At 41.4% G+C, this 19,637-nt stretch overlaps 1 protein-coding gene across 5 annotated transcripts in view; it reads left to right on the forward strand.

The window, feature by feature from the left end:
- The first annotated feature begins 12,700 nt into the window (after positions 1-12,700).
- ITGBL1 (integrin subunit beta like 1) overlaps positions 12,701-19,637 on the forward strand; it is a 244,585-nt gene continuing 237,648 nt past the window's right edge. For 3 of the 5 annotated variants that reach the window (XM_081815178.1, XM_081815177.1, XM_081815179.1), the window contains exons 1-2: positions 12,704-12,996; positions 13,844-14,061. In XM_081815178.1, the coding sequence (XP_081671304.1) occupies positions 12,899-12,996; positions 13,844-14,061 (316 nt within the window). In that variant the 5' untranslated portion in view covers positions 12,704-12,898. Of the gene's footprint in view, positions 12,997-13,843; positions 14,062-19,637 lie in introns of all 5 variants that reach the window. The other 2 variants (XM_081815180.1, XM_006736866.3) reach the window with 2 other exon arrangements.

Genomic DNA, 19,637 nt, shown 5'->3' on the forward strand with positions numbered 1-19,637 from the left:
GAAATCTATCAAAATACAACTATTTCTTAAAGAATACAAGTAGCTGAGGGAAATTTGTGAAAGATAGAGGAAATATATTCACCTGATAGGTTATTCTACATTAATATTTTCCAACGGATAAATTGAGCCTATTTTTATTTCTGTCCTGTCTTTTCTGATAATTATTTATGAACATGTGTCTCGTCATTTAGATTTAAACGCCCTTAATGAGAGTAACCTAACCTTATAAGCCTTTGCATCCCTATTTTGCCTTGTTTAGTACTCTTTTACCCGGTAAGATATTTAATCAGTGTTTGTTTAATGAATTAACAAAAATGCCAATTAGTCCACAAATTCAATTGTTGATTTAAATGCTTTGTATGAATAATTTCCCTGCGATGTAATAGGTATTTTTAGTGAGGCAGTCGAATATTTTTATATTAGGAACTGAAAATTTTCCATTCCCTGACCAGAAACCAATCTCAAAACACAGCCGTGATAATGTCTAATTACTAAACCACCAGGGAACCGAAGCTTCCTATTTTCGTGTGAAAATAAAATAGAGAATGATGTTGAATAAGTATGTCCTCATTAGTCTTCAAAACATTCTCACCTTGTGAGACTGGAAAAAGCCTTCAGAGGCCATTGGATTCAGCATCCACGTCTAGGCAGGATGATAACTAAATTATACCAAAAATTCTGTTGCTTTCCTGTATAAGGCTCTCCTTGGAAAAAATTTTATAAAGTTTTAACTTGTAAGTTTTCCCGATGTTACATAGCAAAATAAAAATTATGGGCGTGATCTGTTTGCTGTGTTTATATTACATCAAGCCATTGGTGTAATGGATCTTTGTAACTAAATTTGTGGACTCAAGCAATGGTTTTCTTGTTTTCAAAAGTCTTCCCAAAATCCAATGATCAAAGAGTTTATTCATTTTCCCCAATAAGTCATCAGAAATCATATTGTTTGATTTAAGCCTACTTCCTGCCCTTGTCATATTATAAGTGTATAGAAAGTGCTTGCTCAACATGAATTCTGTCATGTATTTGTGTGTATGCCTATGTATTATTATTATTATGTGTATATGATTTTTTAATTTACAAAGGCAATTGCTGAAGTTAGCCTAATCTACTTTTTCTCCAAATTAAGTAATTCATTTCCTCTTGATCAATTATTCAATATGGAGCCACAACTTTTAAATCGCTGGAAAGGACTATTGGTCAAGAACAGCTGAATAACAGTAATTGTGTATGGTTTAAACTAACACATCCCACGTAATGTTAGGTGCTATGTGTAATACACAGAAAACATGTATGCTATCTCAGAAGCAGACATTGGAATGAGTATTTATGTGAAATTAATGTTAAAGCAAGTGCTCCCAGAGGAGATTAACATGGAGGTGGAGGAGGCAGGACAGAAAGAGGAAAAAGATAGGCAACTGTACAATTTTAGACGCAAGACCGACAGAAAATAAGGTTTATCACGATTATGCAGAGGAATGCTGGGTTTTAACTTATGCCTCGAAGTTGTCTAAATCTAGGCAAATTTGCTGGGCTTTCGCCCAACAGTCAATTACCAGATTGGTTAATGGTTAAGGGGGGTGAGAGAGGTCAGGAGAGGGGAGATGATGAGGGGATTAAAATAAACATCCAGGCACTCCTGGATGTCTGCACCTCTTGACAAAGTGGTCCCAACAGTCCAAGGGCAGTGGCCAGAAGAGGATCTGCGGGGCTGGTCTTTGAAAGTGCACCCAAAGGGGCTCCATCCACACCAATAGAAATTTTGAATCTGAGGGGACCTGGGCAGTGCAGGTCTGCTACCTATAGTAGATGCCTGTAAGATATTGAGAAAATATAACCAACATATATAAGGCAGTTACAGTACAACATAACAGTTAGTTAAGTAGCTGTCACTGTAAGTCCAACATAGATTGAGATCATTGAGATTTTTTACATGGGCTGAAGGAGACTGAACAGACTTGCTCGTGGAAGGCAGTGGACTCAAGTAGGTTTCCAAAAAGGCAGAAGATTTAACTGCATGGAGGAGAAGAGAGGACCTTTTTGAGTGGACGAAAAACAAAATTTTGCAGATAGGAAAGCACATGTTGAGAAGGCATGGGGAGTAGAGAAGTTTTGTTGCGGAGTAACACCTGGGAAAAGGAAAGGAAGGCAGCATCAGACTAGTCTGCAGACCTGACATTGCTCTGTGCTAGTCCCACAGGAAGCTCTTGGGCACTGATTGTCCCTTAGAGCATACTGTGTGGGGCAGAAATGGCTGCGCTTCACACCTCATCCTTATCCAGTCAGTGATGGGCTATCCCAACAAAAGCATGCCCTTGGCTAGAAAGCTGAGGTCATCCCTGAAGAGGCCAATAGCTGGTGGCTTTCAGCTAACCACATTCCTCCCAGTGGGTTAACTAGTCCTTTCTTGAAGAGGGTTCTAAGCAAAGTTCTGTACTCAGGACTGAATGCAAGATGTGAGAAATTCTGGAAGCCTGTGACATAATATTGTTGACTGTAGGGGTGGAATAGGAGAAACACTTTAGTAATCATGAGAAATATTAGAAATTGTGAGAAACATTCCTTGGGTCTTTCCTCCGTGTGGGTATTTTTTCTTGTATTTCAATTCTGGTGTCATTCTTGAGGACACTTAATAGATGAACACTAAATGTTTTTGAATGAATAGCTAAATGATCGCAGGCAGTCAGCGTTGCTACAGCAAGGGTATGGAATGATCCGATGTTCAAGGGGAATCAAAGAATACTGAGTTGCTTGTGGACAAGTGACAGGGAAGGAGGAGTGGCTGAAATGGAGAATGGAAGAGTGTGGGACAAATCTCATCTGCTTTGTCCTTTGACCTAAGACCAACTCTGTCCCAAAAGAAGCAAATGACTTTATGTACATATGCCTTATCTATAATTTTAACATTGTCGTCTTGGCTTATTTGCCTAACTTTTGTGAGCAACATATTTCCACCACATGAAGTTATTGTAAGAATTAAGATAATATCAATCTTGTTGATTCTCAGAGGCAAATATTTTTTTAAATATGAAAAATTTTTAGGGGGGGTTGTCTGGGTGGTTCAATAGGTTAAATGTCTGATTCTTGATTTCAGCTCATGCCATGATCTCAGGGTTGTGAGATCGAGCCCACGCCGAGCTCCACGCTGAGTATGGAACCTGCTTAAGATTCTCTCTCTCTCCCTCTCTTTCTGCCACTCCCCCCCTAAAAAAATACAAAAAAAACTTTTCACATTTAAAAAAAAATCTGAAATCAGATCAATGGCAATTGATGGCATTGTGCAATCTATGTTGGCCAAGGCAGTCACAAGGATGCACACATGTCCAAAGCTCTAATCTTGAAACTTGCAAATGTGTTAGCCTCTTGGAATAAAATCCCAGAGAGAGTAGCAGAGCAATCTTGGAACCAAATGGGTGTGGTGACTGGGTGTGGACCATAGAGATTCAGAGGAGCTATGAGCAAGATTCTAGAAGTTGGAGCCAAAATTTGGCTAGCTATACAAATATGCAAATAAGTCAGCACCAAAAGGTTTTGATTTCTTTTATAGATTGTCTTTGGTAGAATTGCACAGTTGACACTTAATGACCCAAAGGATGATGTGGTATGAAAAACACAGTCATACAATTCTAAGTTGAAGAGTGAATAGTTGGATTTTGCAAAGGAGTTTTAGGAATATCTCAACCAATTTATTTCACTTGTGTTTTCCCTTTTATTTATAGAATAGAGAGATACGAGAAAAATAAATGCAATTCTAAATAAGCCTAAAAGATCTCTTTCAATAAGTATAAAATAAAACAGCTAACTGATAAGAACACATGTCACAGTTTAGCTGGCCACATTTTGTCTTTCCATATGGTACATGAAATGATGAGGGATCTTGAGTGGATGGTGTGGGAAGTGACTGACACATCGTAGGTTCTCGATGAAAGTGAATGGACCTGAGTTTTCAATTATTTGTTACTTCACCAATGCTAAAGAACTTAGGTGTTTAAGCCATTGCAATAAAGCTTTGGAAGAACCAACACAATAAAACTAAAAATACACAAGCTAAATCATTTCATTAAGACCTTCTTGCTTCACTTCATAGTTTTATCACTAACTGAAAGAAGTCTATGCTACCTCTGTATCCACACTTATATCCAATCAATTGTAAATAGTCTTAGGAAGAGAGTTAATTAAAAATACGATAATTACAAAGCAATGAACTCAATTTTTTCACTGTGGTCCATATCCTTTCCGTATAGTAGGAACTATGAAAGACATTTAGGTTTTCAGTCGTTGAATATGAAGCTTCATTTGACTATAATGTCAAAGCAACTGATGTAGGGGCAGCATTAACTAAGGGAATGAACTGTTTGACCATTTCAGTCAGGGTTTGTAAGGCCAGTGTAATTTATAGTGTTGCTGTAGACAAGGGGAAAGCAGAAGGTGGGAAGAGAAGTGGTCAGCGACTGAATTACTCAGCCAAGATAATGAGTTGCTTGCTCTTGAACGACTGGCTTTATCATTCCGGGTCTTACTCAGCTACTTTGCTTTTCTTCTTTTTAGTTATTGGCCTCATTTACCCCCTCTCTCTTTTCCTAAAGCAATTTAATTGGTATTTACAGTAATTTATCTGCATTGATTACCAGGCTTGTATCCATTGAAATGTTGTATAAGACTGAAATCCTTCCTTGTTTATGAAAATAAAAGGTTTTGCTGACTATTTTATTCGCAAGACAACGTTCACAAGTTGCTTAGTCAAACAAATTATATTAAAGTCCATACAATGTTTTCTATACTTATAATTCCACTTTATAAGTTGCATATTATTGTGGGAAAACGTTCAGCTCTGATACAGGGTCTTATGCTGCTGTTATTATTCCCACGGTGCTTATCACTGTCTCAGACAACACACTCAAGGCAAGGCTTCTGACTCAGATGCTAGCTCGCAACCTGCCAAGCATCTCTCCTCACCTAGACGATCTCATAGATAACGTTCCTTTAGTCTGCTTATTTTGTTCCTGATTTATGTAGAATGGGTCCTACTTAGGTTGGAATGATAGCGAAGGTATTAGAAGCACTACCGTGGATAACAGTTAAAACGGGGACCCTCAGGTGTACACTGCGCGAACCACCTGCGGAGTGCTCCAGGGAGGAGGAAACCGAGAGGTTAACGCTACTGAGCAGCTTTGTAAACCAGCCCCCGGAGTGGGAAAGGTCCTGGCGCAGAGTTCAAATAAAACGACACAGAAATGAAATATTTTTAACTTCTGGGGACTTCACTATATAAACCAGCTCTATATAAAAGCCCATTACCAGAAAACTAAGTACTAGTTTCCAGCATTTCCATCTCTGAGATATGTATACATGCAAGCGAATATATATAAATATAATGCATAAATATTCATATAAAGTATTATATACTATTCATATATTAATTATATTTTATTTATGTAATATGTTATTATATTATAAATATATTTGTATAATATATATTTACTTACATATGTATGTGTATATATGTGTGTGTGTATATATATATATATATATATATATATATATATATATATATATTCCTATTCCTCTTTTTTTCCTGGAAGGTTCTGGACAAATATACAATGAAAATATAGTCACAGAAATTTAGAATTGGAGAAAACCAACATTCTCTTTAATCATACCATTTTGGAAACTGAAATTCATCAGGCTAAGGAAGCTAGCCAAAATCAGGCAGCTAGGGGATGAAAACGGCAGCATCAGAAACCCTTCTCTGAACAAATAGTCCAGTGTTCTCTCTACTTGACCACTCCTGATTACATCCCCCCCAGTTGTTATTAATTGATTAACAGCTGAGCATGAGTCTAAGAACTGAGAGTTTATTCGTTGGAATTAAATAATATTGAAGTGAGAAATTTTTTTCCCCCGAAGTCAATGAAAACAACTTATAGATTTTTTTTTTCCCTAAAATTTCCCTTCAGCATCAACAAGAACTGCAAAAATACTCAGAAGCTGAAAGATCATTTCTTATCCCAAAGGCTTCTAATATTTCCAGGTGTTTTTACTACGTGGGAGGAAAAAAAATGCCTTCTGGTTCTGCACTAATGTCTGGAATAGCTGTTAACTAAACACCTTTTTATTCCACAGCTCTGGCCCAGCTGAAAAGTTCTTTTACTTGGAAATTTAAACTTATTTTTATTGCTGCCCGGGAATATTTAGCCCTCCTGAAAGCTTTGGTGCACCTTTTACCATTTGAAAACCTGGAAGCCTCCTTTTGGCTAAAAATACCATCCAAGTGGGTTTTTAGTGAAAATGAGATTTTTTTTACTTCAAACTTGACTCTAAGTGATTGAACAATTAGCTTGCATACATACAGTAGGAGCTGTTCATTATCTGACTCTAGATTAGCATGCTTGATTTTTTTCACTACATAATTCTCTTGCTGATTTTTACAGTTTACTTGCCTAAACTCATCTCTTAACAACGTATTGATTCCTTCTTTCCATGAAACCTGAAATTCTCTCCTTTAGTTCAAATTGTTGAATTTAATCAAGATGTATCAAACTTTTAAAATTCATTCAATCATTCTCTAAGCAAATATTTGTTGAGATTCTACTCTGTGCAGGGTATTAGAGTTACAGCAAAGGACAAGAGAGCAAAAATCCTTGTTCTCATGGAACTTGCATTTATTTTTTTAAAGATTTATTTATTTATTTGAGAGAGAGAGAGAGAGAGCACAAATGGGGGGGGAGGGGTAGAGGGAGAAGTAGGCTGCCTGCTGAGCAGGGAGCTAGATACAGGACTCAATCCCAGGACCCTGGGATCATGACTTGAACAGAAGGCAGATAGATGCTTAACTGACTGAGCCACCCAAGGCATGCCCGGAACTTGCATTTAAATGGGGAGTGGTAGATTATACACAGTGGGTAAATAAACATGTTAGACCCTGGTGAGGGCTGCCAAGAAAATAAAACAGAACGAAGGGAGTCTGGTCAGGAGAGCAGTTTTAGACAGAAGGAAGGAGGAAGGATTGTAGGAAAGAAAGAAGGGAGGAAAGTCAGAAGGGAATAATAAGTACATACATCCATATTGCACATTTCTAAAAAATTTTCTTGTTCAGCCTCACATCTCACATATCTTGCTGCCTTCCATTTTTGAGTCTTCCCTGCCTTGTTGACATGCAGTGCAATGATAGAGCTCTACCATACCCATAAAGAGGGCTGTAAGGATGTCAACACTGTTGCAAGTGGGGATTAGGAGACTTTCTTATATCTGAGTGATCAGCCCTGTTTCTGAAACATTGGGCAATTCCCAGTGAGGGGTGCAGGGAGCTGTCAGCTGTGGCTACTGCCATCGGCCAGGGGATGGGTGCATGGGCCTAGAGTGGGCATCTGGGTTGAGCATTCACTATGGACATGGTCAGAGTCCAAACATAAAGTGTCTTGTGTGAAATCATAGAGTACTTAAGCTTTATGCTATAACCAATGGAGAGCTATTAAAATAGTTTTCAATAAGAAATGGAGGTGATAAAATTTGTATGTTAGAAGGATCTCCTAGGGAGCTGGCTAAGAGTAGACACAAAAGGATGAGACTGGATATGTCCAGGCCAGCTGGGAGGCTATGTCAATGGTGTACAAGATAAAAGCAAAAAGACAGGTAAAGATGTTGAAGTGGGAGGTTGGATTACTAAGAGGAGGAATCAATGTGAATTGTAGAGAGGAATCAAAGATAACTCTCAGAGTTATGGCTATAGGAATTAGGTAAAAAATGATATAAGAATATAAGAAAAGGGGGCGCCTGGGTGGCTCAGTTGGTTAAGCGACTGCCTTCGGCTCAGGTCATGATCCTGGAGTCCCTGGATCGAGTCCCGCATCGGGCTCCCTGCTCGGCAGGGAGCCTGCTTCTCCCTCTGACCCTCCCCCCTCTCATGTGCTCTCTCTCTCTCATTCTCTCTCTCAAATAAATAAATAAAATCTTTAAAAAAAAAAAAGAATAGAAGAAAAGGAGTTGGTGTTATTTGGATTCATGTTGTATCTACATGATGTCAGGAGTTCACAAATGTCATCTGACAAGTGATCCAGAATCCACTGTATCCCTGCATCATTGTTGACTCGTAGATCTAGTATTCATGCTTTGCATCTTTAATATGTTCATGCCTCACATAGGTACTGAGTGTAGAATATGTCTTGGGCACTATTTCAGGTGCTGGCAGAAAAGGTAGTGAAAACCCAAGTTTTAGCTGGTAAACTAAGATTAGTAATGCAACAGATGAGACCTTTCATAATATTCTCGTGAACGAAATGGGCTGATTACAGACAACTCTGTACACTGGTAAAAGAATGGATAGTTTGTTCAATGTATACTGATTAGGGAACTGCTATTGTCTTGAAGAATGGTCTCACCTAAGTTTGGTGCCTCTGGCTATTTCTTTTTCAACTACCTTATTAATTATGTGGATAAAGATGGAGGAAGCATGCTCATCATGTTTACTTTTAAAAGGGTGAGAAAAATATGAAAACAGTAATCCATAATGATTTCGGATAAAATCTGGGTAAAAGGTGAGCCCAGGGATGCCTGGGTGGCTCATTTTGTTAAGCGTCCGCTTTCAGCTCAGGTCAGGATCCCAGGGACCTAGGATCAAGTCCCGAATCGGGCTCCTTGCCTCTGCCTGCCACCCCCCCCTGCTTGTGCCCTCTCTCTCTGACAAATACATAAATGAAATATTTTAAATAATTAAATAAATAAATAAAATCTCTTTAAAAATCAAATAAAATTAAGATTAATAAAAATTAAATTAATAAAAAATTAAATAAATAAATCTTTAAAAAATTAAATAAATTAATTAAATAAATAAAAGAGGTGAGCCCAGATAAAATTTAACAAAGTAATTATGAACTCGTATTTGGGGGAAACACACTTGTACAAGCACATGAGTGGAATAACGAGACAGTTAAGAAGCGAATCTTCAGTTTATTTGTAGAAATGTAGTATATGAAAGCACTAATGTGTTCCTTTTGGAAGAGGCCACGGACAGGACGTGGCCCCAGTAGACCCATGAGCTGGCTGCAGGCAATCAGAGGCTTGTCACCCCCTCTCCTGTCCTTGGAATGTACGTTCTGCCCACTGTTCCCACAGTGGGAATCATTTTCGAGGACACAGCCTTGAGAGAGCCATGTGTTGTTGAGACCATCTGGATGGTGTACGTGACTGAACACAGTTAAGGCCTCTATATCAACACTTAAGATTCTGGCAGGCGGGTGTGGAGATCTACATGTCTTGCGGTTGCCCAAGACAAGCCTTGTAAGGAAGCTCTTTTGCTTATTACACCGGCCGCCTACCAGTCTGGAGTGGCCTGCCTCTTCCTCAGTCTCCCCTTGCCCTCTGTGTTCGGGTGCCATTTTATGAAACAAAAGTTCCACGCACGTCAGATCACACCTCCTTCATGGTCTCATTTGTGCATGTTCCACTTTACAGAAGCATCCGCACCAGATACAGCAAAAGTACTCAGGGAATCAGGGTATTAAAGTCTTGAAGTTGTAACACATGAGGAAGAGATGATGGGAACGAGAATATTTATCTTGAGAAGTGGAGAATTATTTGGGGTGTATGTAGACAGGTAGTGGGACTGGGAAACACACACATTATATCTTAAAATATTTTGAGTAAGGCTCATGGCCAGGATGTTATTTAAAATGACCTCCAGGAGTAGATTTGAAGTCAAGGTGTGAGAATGTCAGAACTGCTCTCAGAGAGAGATGTGTTCCCCTTAATTTTTGTTTTCTTCTGGGTCTACCTAATCATTCATCAGGTGTGTTGTACATCGTCAAAAAAATTAATCTTGGACCATACGACCTTTAAAAAAATCCCTTGAGCCCTGAGATTCTATGATTTTTGTGACCTGAGGACTCAAGGACTACGTTTAAAGACTAGAATGCTTTCAATCATGAACTTGATTCCAGATGCTGGAAGTCCTCCCACCCAGCATCCAACTCAGGCACCCTCCACTGTGCGTCCAAACCATGGCCTTTTCCCTAGCGCTACCCCGAGGTCTGAAAGGTCAGTGAGTAACTCAGGACCTTCCAGGCAGAAATTGGGCTCTGTACCCACCCTCATTAGGATGCACATTCTTGAGTTTCTGCACTCCAGGAGAGAGGAAGAGTAGGCGCTTCCAAGGCATTTAGTACTCCGGCAGAAAAAAGAAAATAAAAGTTTGCTGAAAGGAGAAAATTTTAAGCTATTCGTTTTATTTTGACAGAGTTCTGTGGGTCCAAGACTTTCTACTGAGTCACCAAGCCAGCCACGATATAACTATTTCAACTTACTGGGAGTATTATTTCTGAGTCACAGCAAGTAATATAATGATCTGAACACGTAAATGCTTTCTGTCACCTAGTACATCCGATCTTTATTTCACAGCTGCACGCTCAGTAATGATGATATTCCTCGATGCACACCACACTGTGTGAAAATACCACAGGGTAAAAAAAAAAAAAAGTGTCTAATTCATGGAAGAAATGTTCAAACACCAGGTCCCTATTTCACAGTGATTCTTTTCTCCCCCTCCGAAAATACGCAAAAAGTAAGTAAGACATGACTCATTTGTTACAAGTCCCATGTTTTCCCTGCAAATTCCTAGTCAGGTTTTGGAATTGATGCTTCCCTTCTACTATTCCCATATTCTCTGAGTCACCAAGGTTTTTAGATGTTGGCAGGAGAGCTTGTTCCTATGTCCTCATAGGGTTCCACGTGGCTAGGAAGGAATATCATGCCGGAAGTTGAACCAGGAGTGAGTGTAAGTACTACCCTTAGATCTAGGCATCCATGGCCCCAGCCTGGGGCCTTGTGCTTTGCAAGGCTTCTCAAATTATGAGGTGCAAATGGATTTCTTAGGATATTGTTAAAGGCACCCTGTGATTCAGTAGGTCTGGAGTTGGGCCTGAGAACTTGCATTTCTAACAATTTCTGTCTCTCCTCCAGACACGCCCCCTCCCCACAGGATGAGTAGTTCATGTGACCAAGGGAACTTGCCAACCCAGAACTTATGTCACTCCCTCCCAACCACACTCTGAGTTATCTGGAACTCCAGAATTCCCTGTCTAGACCCCTTTCTGGCCAGTGCACACACTTCCCTGGTCTGTCCTCCCGATGGCAGATCCCCTCAACAGCATTAAACCCCTGGGTTTGAGGGTTGACAAAGGGTCAACCATTTGGAGGAGGATTAGCTATGTGGGCTAGCGTGTGGCCCAGGCCCCCCTTGTACAGATGGAGATTGGGGAAGTAGGAGAAAAGGGTGGGCTCTGTTCCGAGGAACTTCTTTGTCTTCTTGCCTCAGGAGGCGAATGTTGGGGGTAGTCTTATGTCTGTTTGGGTAAGTAACAGGAAGAAATCCCATCCTTTTACAGCTTATCTGGATGTTGAAACCACAGACCTGCAGCTTGGACGGTTCTAGTTGGTGAGGAACTTTGCATCTAAAGTGCTTAGAGCAAAGAAAGAACGTTTTCTACCTTTTCATGCAACGCTCCACGACACTCCCCGGGTGACCACACAGTGTAGGAGACAGTGTATGGGGCTTTGAGGGTCCCACAGCCTTCAGCTGAACCCCCACTGTAACTTCCTACATGAATCTGAGCAAGGCAGTCACTCTGAGCAAGAGGTCATTCTTTGCCCTTGGTCTCTTGATCTTTATCATGGGAGTAAGAATGCTTCCCTACTCTATTCTACCCCTTCCCCATATGCACCCAAATTACTCCTCTTCATCCCTCATCCTTTAACTCAAATGCCACCATCTTGAGTAGATCAGGCACCTCCTGCTAAGCTGGAAGTAACTGCATTCCTCTTCCTTTGCACTTTGTCCTTTTGTATTTGTGTTCTTGATGAATGTCCACTAGCCCCCTGGCTTCCAAGAGCAGGGATCATGTCTCTTGAATTCTCTAGTTGTGTCCTCTCCATCTGGTACATGGCCTGGCATCTGATAGATGCTAAACCTGTGTTTGCCAAATGAGTAAATGAATGTGTGGTTGTTGTTAAAATTAGAGATAAAATACACTAAGTGCCTGACACAGAGTAGGTGCTTAATCAGTGACACTGATGATTTTTCAGTGCAGTCAGCACCTTAATCAGACATTTTATTTTGTTTCTTCATACTCTGTTCATGGGGGAGAATGGGGTGAATCTGGGACAACTACAGTTTGAACCATCCAAGACAAGAAGAAAAAAATGTGGTGTGATAAACTCCTGGCCCAAACAGCCAGGAGCATGACATACTTTTTAAAGGCTTAAGAAGTGAAAGATCCATCATTTGAAAGAGAGAATAAAAAGTACAGGAGAAAGTTGTATTGGTCCATTGTGCTTGCCCCCCCAACCACTCATACCCCAAGCAGTACACCTTCTTACAAAGCCTCTGGTGAAAGTAATTCCCCACCCAAGTGCTCACACCCACATTGTCACCAGCCGCCCCCTTCCCCTTCACATCTAGGGGACTACTTTATCTGTCTCTTTAATATCATCCAGCCCAAATATTCCCTTGTCAAATATTTCTGGGGCCTACACTTGAAGAAAGAGACGATTTTCATAAATCTGCGAGCAGGACCTTTTTTTTTTTTTTTTTTAATGTCAAAATAAACCATCTGCTTGTACAACTGTTTCTAATTACTTCCCTGCCTAGACTCTGCACTTGAGGGGTTTGGTACCAGCACCCCGCCCAGAGCGGTGCCGCTGCCCAAATCCTCACAGGCAGCTCATCACGGCACTTGCGGCTCCGGGTAGAGAGGCCCGACCTGCACGCCCCGGTGTCTGTGTGTCCGTCTGCAGGCGGCCTGCGGGTGGCACCTCTCCCTGCCGCGGCCCCCCGGCCCCCCCACCCCCCCATCGGGAGCCCCACCCAGCAGGAGCGCAGCTCTTCCGCACAGCCCCGGAGCTCAGCATGCGTCCCGCCGCCTTCAGGAACTTCTTGCTGCTGGCGTCCTCCCTTCTCTTCGGGGGGCTCTCAGCTGTTTCCCAGAGCTTCTCGCCATCTCTGAGGTAAGTCTGGTTTGTTATTCTTTGAGAGGAACCTGCCCTGCTTTGCGTGGCAGGGCTCAGGTCTGCAGGATGGCTGCCCTAAGCCAAGCGCAGTTAGAAAGTTGGACCCGGGATAAACTGTTTTCAACCTGTTCCTATTCCTTTCCGTCTATCTGCACCGTCTGTTGCTTCATGTCTGTCCTTTTACTTTTCCTTCGGGAAAATACCGTGAATAAATATAAATATTTAACTTCTTCCTATTTTAATAACTACCAGGAGAAACTTCTGCCATGAGACTAAGGTAATCCTTTGTGTACCTGGGGTGTGCTCGTACCCTATAAGGCAGAATATTTCACAGGGTCTGTATTACATTATTGTATTGCATTTTGAAAGAGACTGTGGGACACATAATGATAGCTAAACTTTTTAAAAGTATCGTTTCTAAGCACTGCTCAATGCAAATTTTCATAAAACGGCTGCCCCTGGCCATCAGCTAGCAATGGGACTTTTTTAAAGAGTACTGAAAAGTCAGCCAAATGTCATACTTTGCATTCATTTGCATTTAATCTAAATGTGCATATAAGATTCAGTGGCAAGCCACCAAGAGGCAGGGCTGGATCACCTCTGTCCACTTGGAAGGCAGTCCTATTCCTAGGTGTGCAGGTCACCCCTCAGACATTTTGGGTCATGGTCATTTCTCTTGTGGTGGCCCATGGGTGGCCCCCAGAGGAACGTGGAACCTCAAACTTCTTCCTGTGAAGTTGGACGTCGCCACACAGGGGTGCACTGGGGGGAAACGGCGGCTCCGAGTAAATGGGGCAGTGTCTGCTCTTGACCGTGGCCCTGCTGTGGTTTGTCGCCCTTGCAGGAGTGCGACTGGTGCCGCGTGCAGGCTGTCCCGGGCTGAGTCGGAGCGCCGGTGCCGGGCGCCCGGGCAGCCCCCAGGGGGCGCTCTGTGCCACGGCCGCGGCCGGTGCGACTGCGGGGTCTGCATTTGTCACGTGAACGAGCCCGGCGTGTACTTTGGGCCCCTGTGTGAGTGCCACGAGTGGGTGTGCGAGACCTACGACGGGAGCACCTGCGCAGGTAAGGGGCAGCCGGCGCACTGCGGGCGTCCGGGCTTCCGGGGCGCACTGCCGGCGGGGGTTTCTGCCACTTCCCGGGGAGAGCCTCAGGCGGACCTCTGGGAAGTGACTGCCTTCGCGCAGGGCTTCCTAACGCTCCGCCACTCTGGGATCACGTGCTGCAATACTTTCCTCCGCCCTAGGGTCCGAACTGAAGTGGAAATAATATTGGTTAAGATTCACTCACTTAATGATAACTCTCCTTATTACAGACTAAACCTCCCAACTTCCTCACAAAGGAAGTCAGTCTGGTGGGCTCCTCTACCCCAATCACGAATGTTAGTCGCATTTGCAGAACATAAGCCTGGATTTTCTTTTTACCAAGGAAAAGCAGGAGAATACTATTTTCCCAAATTCCGCGGTTGGGGGGAGCAGGTTGTGTCTTTGATTTGCCTTCTTATTCTTAGGGTATAGTTCACTGATAGCAGTGTGTATCAGAGAACGATAACAAGGAAAAAAGTAAGCAGATCCATACTGACTTAGAAGCGATTGCTGTTGTATTGGTTTAGCTGCTTGGATTTTTCAGCTGCAGTGAAACTTGGTGTTTTTGTAAGGGTGCAGTAAAAATAAATTCATTTCTCTTGTACATTTTTAAGGAGTGATTGAGGTTGTGATTTTGGAATGGGTCAAGATACTTCTTGGTAGAGAACACCCCTCGCCTATAGCAGTTTCACAGGGACATGCCATTTACTAGGGCCAGACCCTCGGTTGGGTCACTGGGAATGATGCAGGCCCTCCGTTAGTAAAAGGACAACACGATGCATTCCAACCAGGGTTTGGCAAATTTGTAGGGGGAAAAAAATGCACAACTTGTTTTACCCAGGATGTCGTTAAGAATAAGAGTCCAACACTAACAGAGGTGAAGAATGAGTTTATAGCAGAATGGTTTTTCCTGGGCCCCTGGGCCCAGAAATGCATAGTGAGAGTATTTAATATGCATACCGCTTGGCAGTGGAAAGTAATCATGTCAGTAATTTGGAGGGGCACAGGTGCTTCTCTGTGGCTGGTTTACCCTCTAAAGGCTGGGGCTCAACCCTTTAAAAAATTTTTTTTTTAAATTTATTTGACAGAGAGAGACACAGCGAAAGAGGGAACACAAGCAGGGGGAGAGGGAGAGGGAGAGGGAGAAGCAGACTCCCAGCCGAGCAGGGGGGGCTCAACCCTTTAAAAATACTGAACACCACAGCTCGTTATTTTAATGGTGTCCGTCCCACAGGCTGCAGTATTATTAAGGGCAGCCCTTTGGAATGAAAGCTAAGTATTGTCTAATATTTCATTCCAAATCTGACTGTTAACGTGGCTTCTCTTGGCTTATACTCCCTCCGGCAGGGTCTCTTCAATATCATGAGTTCCGAACACATTTTTTCAGTGCATTTTTGAGTTGTTCTTTCATTGGAAAAGTAAGAGGTAGGACGCAGTCTTCAGCTGGCGAAACTAGTTATGAGTGCCATCAGATAAAACTTCCCCGTTGAAGAAGCTTGTCTGGGTCCTTTCTGTGAAGCTCTGCAGAGGGAATGCTATGGCCTATAGTGCTCTTGTTGGTCCCCCATGGAAAGTGATTTGTTGTTTACCCTTAACATCTTAGTCACTGCATTCTTTCCTCCCTGATACAAATGCAGGACTGAATCATGCATGGTTTTGTTTGCATATGTACACATTCCCGTGGAAGGTAAGATGCTTCTCTTTATTTCAAGGCTGAATGAAATAACTGTGTTCGTTTTCCATTCTCCTCTTTGTGACTGATGACCATCGAGGCCTGCTCCACCGGGCCTGGTGCGGGATCTGCCCCTGCAAATGCTCTGAGATCATTTGCCAGGCCAGTGCGATCTTTCCACACAGCATGGTCATGGGGCTGCCTCAACAACTCGCCTACTTGTTCTGCGCTTCAAATGTAGCTTCTCAATTCTGCCTTCAAGAAAAAGTTCCTATGTTGTAGCTAGTAAGACAGAAACATAGCAGGTTGTCTTCTATGCTTTTATGTGCACCTGGGCCTTTACCTCTGTGGGGTGTTCTAGAAATAGAGTAGCTTTCAGGGACCTCCATACCCCTTTGAGGAAAATAAAACCCTGCTCTGATAGTGTATCATAGAATGGTTAATCCTCTGGGCTCTGGGGGAAGATTTCCGGGAGTCAAATCCCAGCCCCACCACGTAACAGCTGTGTGAACTTGGGTGATTACTGAAACTTTCTGAGCCTCGATGTCTTCATCTATAAAATGGGAATAACAACAATACCTACCTTACAGGATTGTTGTGAGCTCTGGCGCATGTAAAACTCTTAGAATAGTGTTTTTCACAAAGTGCTCAATACATATAAATATGCGTATAGGCATATAACATATTATTATAGATGCACAAAGGTGAGCTAGGATGGATGGGTGGATGGGTGGACGGATGGGTGGATGGGTGGATGGATGGATGGATAGATAGATAGATAGATAGATAGATAGATAGATAGCCTAACTTTGTATTTGTTGGACATTTGATGCAGTGAGAGCAATTTTCTTAATGTAGCCTGGGCCTGTTATTGATCCAAAGCTAAAAAGGTCGAGCAAGGATAGCTATTTTGGCCCAGCCTCAGAGCAGCTCTATTAGATACACCATGCCCTTTTAAAGTTGGGATAAGAATCCATTGGGATTCTTATACTGTGAATCATAAGAAAGATACTTGTTTTAGTTTGAGCCTGGTCAAAAGTGATTACATTTATATTAATGTATAACTAATGTATAATCCAGTGTCTACTTGTTCATGGCACATGAATCTTCCTTGGACTTTTATAGTGTAAAGGTCTGGCCCAGAGATTATTCCTGTGTATGGGGTGGTCAAATGAGAAGTAAACTAATTTGGGTGGAATATTTCTTTGAGAAGAGTACAGTGTTTGGTTACAGAAGAACAAACTTTCAGCTAATATTGCAAGGCATCCCTGAATAACCCCCTTAACAGGTATGATTATACTTAAATAAAATATTGTGTTCTTTTAAGATCTTTTCTAATCACTTTTGAAATATATCACTTAAAAGAGTTTCCGTTTTAGTGACTAGGAAGAGCTAATTGAATTAAACTTAGCAAATACTTATGAGGTGCTCTATATTTACTAGACTCTGCTGTTGAAGGGGTATAAAGATGAAGACAATATGACAACTTCCCATTGAGTAGGGAGATGAAAATACCAAATACCTCTAATGCAATGCAGAATATCATTTCTACAAATTTCTATGAGAGTTTTATTGAGGCAGGAATTAAATATTGTGGCTAAAGTTCTTGAGAAAGAGGTAGCCTTTGACATAAATCTTTATGCATAGGGAGGTTTTTAGTCCAAAACGTGGACTGTTGGAATTCTGAGGGAAGAAAAATCCAAGCAGTGGTTTAGAGGCAGAAAGGCATGTGGTGAGTGTGTTTGGGGACCAGTGAAGTATTCTAGGTTTGGCCTGGCTGGATCTTGGGGCTGTGGGGAAAGTAGTTGTAGATATTTTGAGTTACAGTTGCACACATTGTTGAGAGCTCTGAACTTGAATGTGAAGTTTGTGCTTATCAGAGCCATGGAGTGGTTTGAACATGGGAGCTTTGATTAGTACTCTGACTCATGAAAAGTGACAGGGTAGGGTGCTGGAGGGCAGGGGAGGTTGGGGTAGACACTTGATGGGGATGAGCTCAGTTTAGAGACTATTTCAATTCTAGCCCATGGGAGAGAGTAAGATAGAACAATGATGAATTTTAAAGACTGTTGAAAATACAATCAACATGCTTTAGAACCCAAGGATGAGTAAGATGGTCAATCAGTGACTGGGCATAGGAGAGAACTGATAGAGTAAGAGTCAGGAGAAAGAACCAGATAACTCCTAATCAGTGGCTAAGACTCTTTACTAAGGAAAGAAAAATGCTTATTTTTAATCTGAAATTGCTATAAAATGAAGAATTATCAGTAGCAGAATGAGTCTGGACTTGACTGGCAGTGGATCCAGGACTAGATGGATCACGTCTGAACTGTTAACTTGGGTTCAATTGCTTATATCCTTAACCTTGAGCCAGTCATCTGATTTCTCTGAAACTTAGATTCTTTTTTTTTGTAACATCTTTATGGATATAAAGAACCTTGTGTCCTGCACTGTATTATTCAGAATAATTTTTATGTTTATGTATAAATACATTTAATATCCATGTAATTATGCATTTATACATTTATTCAGACTATGTATAAAACATCCTTATAAACATTGATTTATGTACATAAACATACACAATATACAAATAATTAAAATACATGGAAACACCCCTAATATATAAATATTAACAATTTTTTTCTTGCAGATATTTTTGACTTTTACACTGCTAAATAAATAGTATGAGAATTGCATGTGATTATTCATGAGAACTGGACTTTCTGGCTCTTTATAGTCTGTCTTAGGACTGATCTGCTTTTCCTTACAGTTGTGTTTTTCTTGAATAGTTGAGTAATTCCCTCCAAGCCTATTTTGCGGAATCACTCTTCGGTTTTTCCTTTCTTAGTTATTTTCCATTTTGCACCTTCTCTGCCTTCCTTCAAACCATATTCTAACTTACTTGCCCCCTCCTTTAACTCTGTCCAGCTCCCCTTGGTACTTCCCATTCTTGCTTCTTCTTTATATCCCCTCTGCACCCCTGTGTGGGGCACCACACACGTAAGAGCACTGTCTGTTCTTTAACACCCCGTCCAGTAAACGATTGTGTTGAACAGACTCACTGCAGTTTCCACATTGCTTCCATTCATGTGTTTTCATCATGGTCTTAACATGTCCATAGTTTTGGAGAACATACTCAGGAGTTCCCTACCACTAGCTCACTCCCTTCATGCGGGCCTCTTTTTTTTGTGAGTTCTACACTCTTAAGCTTATCCATTTTGGATAAATGCACCCTCTCTTACCTCAAGTGACACATAAAAATGATTTTCATCTTCACTTCCTCTCAACTGTACTGCTTTATTCGGACCCAATACTCTGCCGTTCTACTGTAGAGACTGAGATACCTTGTCCTTGGACTTGGTCATCCCCACACCTTGATAATCTAGAAGAGCGTATTTATAACATTAGGGTGTTTAGATCAAATAGTGTCAATGTGAGAGGTTCAGTGGTTATTTTTCAAGTAGAATTTCCCCAGAAAGAGAAGGGAACATCTGAGAGCAAACTTACTTGTTACAAATTTTAAATTTGCAAAGTAAAAACCTCTTTTATAGGGTTCTTGGAAGGTTTCCATATATTTTGAGACATGATGACATCCCATGTCTCTTAGTATCATAACCCCAAAAAGCTGCTCAGCTTTCTGGGCCTCAGACATAGGTTGGGAAATCTGACCTTTGAAGTAGTCATGTGATTAGATTGGGTCCAACCATAAGGAAGATGTGGTATATATATACACAATGGAATATTATGCAGCCATCAAAAAAACCCCGAAATCTTGCCATTTGCAACGATGTGGATGGAACTAGAGGGTATTATGCTAAGCGAAATAAGTCAGTCAGAGAAAGACATGTATCATATGATCTCACTGATATGAGGAATTCTTA

This window comes from Leptonychotes weddellii, chromosome 3 (genome assembly GCF_054177405.1).
Source record: "Leptonychotes weddellii isolate Sample4059 chromosome 3, ASM5417740v2, whole genome shotgun sequence".
Classification (NCBI taxonomy): domain Eukaryota; kingdom Metazoa; phylum Chordata; class Mammalia; order Carnivora; family Phocidae; genus Leptonychotes; species Leptonychotes weddellii.